Raw genomic sequence first — 5,534 nt, forward strand, 5'->3', positions numbered from 1 at the left:
CTAACCGTTATCTTTCAACGTGTTCTATACATCGTACGAGCCATTGAACCAACCATCGGGAAACCGCGAGGTGCTGTTGACGGACACAATCAAGTGGACCATCAATATCCAACGGAGAAGCATCAACGTAGTTTCGAAACATTACGAAAACATTACACCAGAATTTCGAATTGGTTAAGAAAATATTGTACTGTGTCAGCGTTTTATTGTGAGCAACCATGCCGCCATCAACATCGTCATCCAGCAAACGTTCACCGTCCCTAAAATTGCTGAAAACAAGGCTGAAGGAAGTTATGGTAACATTTAATGATATTTGGCAGTTTACCGAACAGTTTGAGGAGGAGGTTACAAATAGTCAAATAGATATACGCTTAGAAAAATTGGATGAATTGTGGGAAAAATTTGGCGATACTTTGATCGAGATTAGGGCTCATGATGATTTTGTTGCCGAGCAGGACGATTTCGACGAGGAAAGGCAAGAATTCAGCACCCGTTATTACAAAACCAAGGCATTCCTAATGGATAAGATCAAGGAACGACGTGAACCATTGACGCCCAATCAGTCCATTCGAGTTGGTGACATGACTATGCAGGAACCACCAGACCACGTGCGCTTACCCCAGATCAAACTACAAACATTTGATGGGGATATTGACGCATGGCTAAGTTTTCGTGATTTATTCTCCTCATTGATCCACTTGAAGGCAGACCTACCTGAAGTTGAAAAATTTCATTATTTAAAAGGCTGTCTGATGGGAGAACCGAAGAATTTGATCGATCCACTTCCAATAACCAAAGCCAATTATCAAATAGCATGGGATATGCTTATGAAAAGATACAATAATTGCAAGCAACTCAAAAAGCGGCAGGTATTGTCTTTGTTCAAATTACCTACTCTTTCAAAGGAATCTGTACCCGAGCTACACAATCTGTTGGAAAGTTTCGAACGAATAGTGCAAACACTCGACCAAATCATACGACCAGATTATAAGGATTTGCTACTGGTAAACATGCTCTCAACACGTCTCGACCCCGTCACGCGTAGAGGTTGGGAGGAGGTATCTTCAACCAAGGAACAGGATACGATTGCAGACCTGACTGATTTCCTGCATCGACGCATAGGAGTATTGGAATCATTGCCGCCAAAACCGGTGGACACTAGAGGTGTGCCACAATTCCCAACCCAAAACAAGCAGAAATTCGGCACGGGAAAGGCTAATTTCAATAGTTTCCCAACTGCCACGATACGATGTGTTGCCTGCAAGGAGAATCATCTTTTATACCAATGTTCGAGATTTCGGTCTATGTTAGTATCAGAAAGGGATACTTTGCTAAAAACGCATTCGCTTTGCAGAAATTGCTTTAAAACCGGACATCAAGCAAGAACTTGCGAATCCAAATATAGCTGTAGAAACTGCAAGGGTCGTCATCATACGCTTGTGTGTTTTAAACCTGGTAAGGATTCGAATGTCAAAATAGCATCAGTCGCGAGAAATGATTGTAACTCCGAAGAAGCTGGCTGTTCATCAGGTTCGAATTCCTCCCGTGTGTCAAACACTGCAGCAAGCGATGTTCAACTGTCTGGAAGTGCGCAGCGATTTTCATCATCGATTTTATTGGCAACAGCGGTGGTGCTGATAGAGAACTGTGAAGGCAGTTGGTATCCAGCTCGCGCACTTTTAGATTCTGGTTCCGAAAGTAATTTCATTTCCGAGCGGCTATGTCAAAGGTTGAAACTGAAACGAGACGAAGTGGATATTTCAGTTCATGGAATTGGGCAAGCTGCAACCAAGGTTCACCATAGGATACATACAGCAGTTAAGTCTCGGATTTCAAACTACATGCGGGAGATGAATTTCCTAGTCCTACCCAAGGTCACGGTCAATCTTCCTACAGCAACGGTAAATACCAAAGGTTGGTCCATCCCAAATGGAATTAAGTTGGCGGATCCTGCATTCTTCGAATCCAAGGCGGTGGACCTGGTTCTTGGCATTGAGGCATTTTTTGAATTTTTTGAATCTGGAAAAAGAGAAACATTAGGAGAAAATTTACCAATACTCACCGAATCCGTTTTTGGGTGGATAGTGTGTGGAGGAATATCCGTTCCAAACCATGGCATCCACATCAACTGCAACGTTTCTGCTTCCGAAAAACTGGACGATTTAATTGCTCGATTTTGGTTCTGCGAGGAAATTGGATCAACGAAATATTCACCGGAAGAAACACGCTGTGAACTATTTTACCAGCAGACTGTTCGGCGAGAAGCAAATGGACGGTACATAATGTCACTACCGAAAGATGAAGGCGTTTATCCACGGTTGGGCGAGTCAAGGGACATCGCATTCCGGCGTCTTCAGGGAATTGAGAGGAGGTTGGCTCGAGATTCCACATTAAAAGATGAATATACCGCATTCATGCAAGAATACCTGGAGCTAGGTCATATGAGGAAAATTAACGCTGATGAGCGTGATAGTGTGAAGAGATGTTATTTGCCACATCACCCGGTTATAAAGGAAACCAGCACAACTACCAAAGTGCGTGTCGTCTTCGATGCTTCCTGTAAGACGTCCACAGGTGTATCTCTGAACGATGTACTACTGGCAGGGCCGGTGGTACAAGATGATTTAAGATCAATAATTCTGCGTAGTCGAACTTACCAAATTATGCTTGTATCCGACATAGAGAAAATGTTCAGACAAGTTAATGTGTGTCCTATGGATAGAACGTTGCAGAGCATTTTATGGCGTTTTCCACACGAGGATTCCGTTGGTACATATGAGTTGAACACCGTTACCTACGGAACAAAACCCGCACCTTTCTTGGCTTCTCGAACGTTGAAAGAATTAGCAATGAATGAGGAGCAAAACTTTCCACTGGCAGCCAAATCTATAATAGAGGACACATATGTCGATGACATCATCACAGGAGCAAACAACATAGACAGCATAAATAATTTAAAAACACAGCTTAATCAAATTATGGATCGAGGCGGATTCAAACTACGGAAATGGGCATGCAATCGATCAGAAGTTCTGGAAGGAATTCCCAAAGAAAACCTAGCACTGTGCGACTCAGTCGAATTCAAAATGGAAACAGATCGTTCTATAAAGGCCTTAGGATTGGCCTGGATCCCAAAGGGGGATAAATTAATTTTCCAGTTCAACATTCCATCTCCAACAACGATCAAGCAGCTCACCAAACGCCAAATACTGTCCGTCATTGCATCGTTGTTTGATCCACTAGGGCTATTAGGAGCTACGATTACTGCAGCCAAGATCATTATGCAGCTGCTATGGTCATTAAAAGACGCAAATAACAAAGGTCTAGATTGGGATCAACCTGTACCATCGAAAGTTGCAGAGATGTGGTTGAAGTATCATGCGGAGCTTCCATCATTGAATGAAATACAAATAGATCGATGCGTGGTCATCCCCGATGCAACCATGATAGAAATTCATTGCTTTTCGGATGCCTCGGAGAAGGCATATGGTGCATGTTTATATATTCGAAACCAGAATGTAAACGGGAAAATTCAAGCCCGGCTTCTCACTTCCAAATCCAAGGTGGCGCCATTAAAATGCCAGACGATTCCCAGACTCGAGCTGTGTGGTGCACTTTTGGCAGTACAACTGTACGAGAAGGTACGCGAATCAACGCGATTTAAATCAAAAGGTTATTTTTGGACGGACTCCACATGTGTACTGCGTTGGATAAGAGCAACTCCAACGACATGGACCACCTTCGTGGCCAATAGAGTGGCAAAAATACAAGCTGTTTCTGAAGGTTGTCAATGGAAACATGTTCCAGGTATCAACAATCCAGCAGATATGATTTCCAGAGGAATTTCACCCCATGAAATCACAATGTCCAAGATTTGGTGGCATGGACCAAGATGGTTGGAACAAGAAGAAAGTACCTGGCCCGATTTCAACTTTAACAGCATTGCTGAACTAGAAGAGGAACTACGTCCTAGAAAAATCACGAGTAACACCAGTTCCGCAATCAAGGAGTTCAGTGAGTGGTACATTGAAAAATTTTCCACTTACACTAAATTAATAAGAAGCACCGCATATTGGCTGAGGTTGATCAATCGTCTTCAATCAACATGCAAGACTAAGGAGCCAAACACATTCCTTACCACTGCAGAGCTACGACAAGCAGAAAACACAATAATTCGTCGAGTTCATCAGGAAACGTTCATTGATGAGTGGAAGAGCCTATCCAAAGGAGAACCGGTGTCGAGAAAATCAGCGTTGCGTTGGTATAATCCATACATCTGCAAAGAAAATTTGATTAGAATAGGAGGTAGACTATCGAATTCGAACGAAACAGAGGATACAAAACATCCAGCGGTGTTGCCGGCTCGACACGTATTTACTCGTATGCTGATGCGATATTATCACGAAAGACTATTGCATGCTGGTCCACAGTTGTTGTTGGGAACAGTCAGGTTGAAATTTTGGCCATTAGGAGGAAGGAGTGTCGCCCGAAATGTAGTTCACCAATGCTTGAAATGTTTTCGAGCAAAGCCATCAACAGTCCGTCAGTTTATGGGGGAACTGCCAGCAGCACGCGTCACGCCATCTCGTCCATTCCTGAATACCGGAGTTGATTACTTCGGACCTCTTTACGTACGAGTAGCTCCTCGACGTACCACAACGAAGGCATATGTTGCCATTTTCATTTGCCTATGCACAAAGGCCGTGCATCTAGAGTTGGTGTCTGACCTGTCGACTGACCGATTCCTTCAAGCCCTACGCCGGTTTATATCAAGAAGGGGGCTATGTGCACACATCTATTCTGACAACGGGACAAATTTTGTCGGAGCCTGGAATAAAATAAAAGAAATTTTCATAAGAATGAAGAGCAACGATTAGCGTGATACGATTTCCAAGGAATGCACCAAATATGGTATCCAATGGCATTTTAATCCTCCACGTGCTCCCCATTTCGGAGGTTTATGGGAGGCAGCGGTCCGTTCTGCGAAAAAACATCTTCTGAAGGTCGTTGGAGAACATCCGGTGTTGGTAGAAAATTTGTCAACGTTACTGGTTCAGGTGGAAGGCTGTCTCAACTCACGTCCATTGACTCCATTAAGTGATGATCCAACCGATTTAGATCCTCTAACGCCAGCGCATTTTTTAATTGGTTCCTCACTCCAAGCACTGCCGGAACCAAGCACCGAAAATATTCCCATCAACCGGCTTAATAGATGGCAGTTGGTACAACGACAACTCGAGGATTTCTGGAAACGGTGGCGCAGAGAATACCTTTGTCAACTTCAAGGGAGAAACAAACGATGGAAACCTCCATTGAAAATCGATGTTGACAAACTAGTGGTCATTCAAGATGACAATCAGCCACCCATGCGGTGGAAAATGGGCAGAATCATCGCCACTCACCCAGGCCCAGATGGTGTTGTTCGAGTAGTGACATTAAAAACTGCCACAGGAATTTTGAAGCGACCGGTAGAGAAAATATGTATGCTTCCGATAGTTGACTGCAATGCCGATTCAGCACAAGAACATATGTAG

At 43.6% G+C, this 5,534-nt stretch overlaps 1 protein-coding gene across 1 annotated transcript; it reads left to right on the forward strand.

The window, feature by feature from the left end:
• Positions 1-218: 218 nt before the first annotated feature.
• Positions 219-5,534, forward strand: LOC129773073 (uncharacterized). The gene is made up of 2 exons (XM_055776624.1): positions 219-4,014; positions 4,957-5,534. Exons 1-2 carry the CDS (start codon positions 219-221, stop codon positions 5,532-5,534), a joined length of 4,374 nt encoding a protein of 1,457 aa, XP_055632599.1.

The sequence above is a fragment of the Toxorhynchites rutilus genome, chromosome 3 (assembly GCF_029784135.1).
Source record: "Toxorhynchites rutilus septentrionalis strain SRP chromosome 3, ASM2978413v1, whole genome shotgun sequence".
Taxonomy (NCBI): Eukaryota; Metazoa; Arthropoda; class Insecta; order Diptera; family Culicidae; genus Toxorhynchites; species Toxorhynchites rutilus.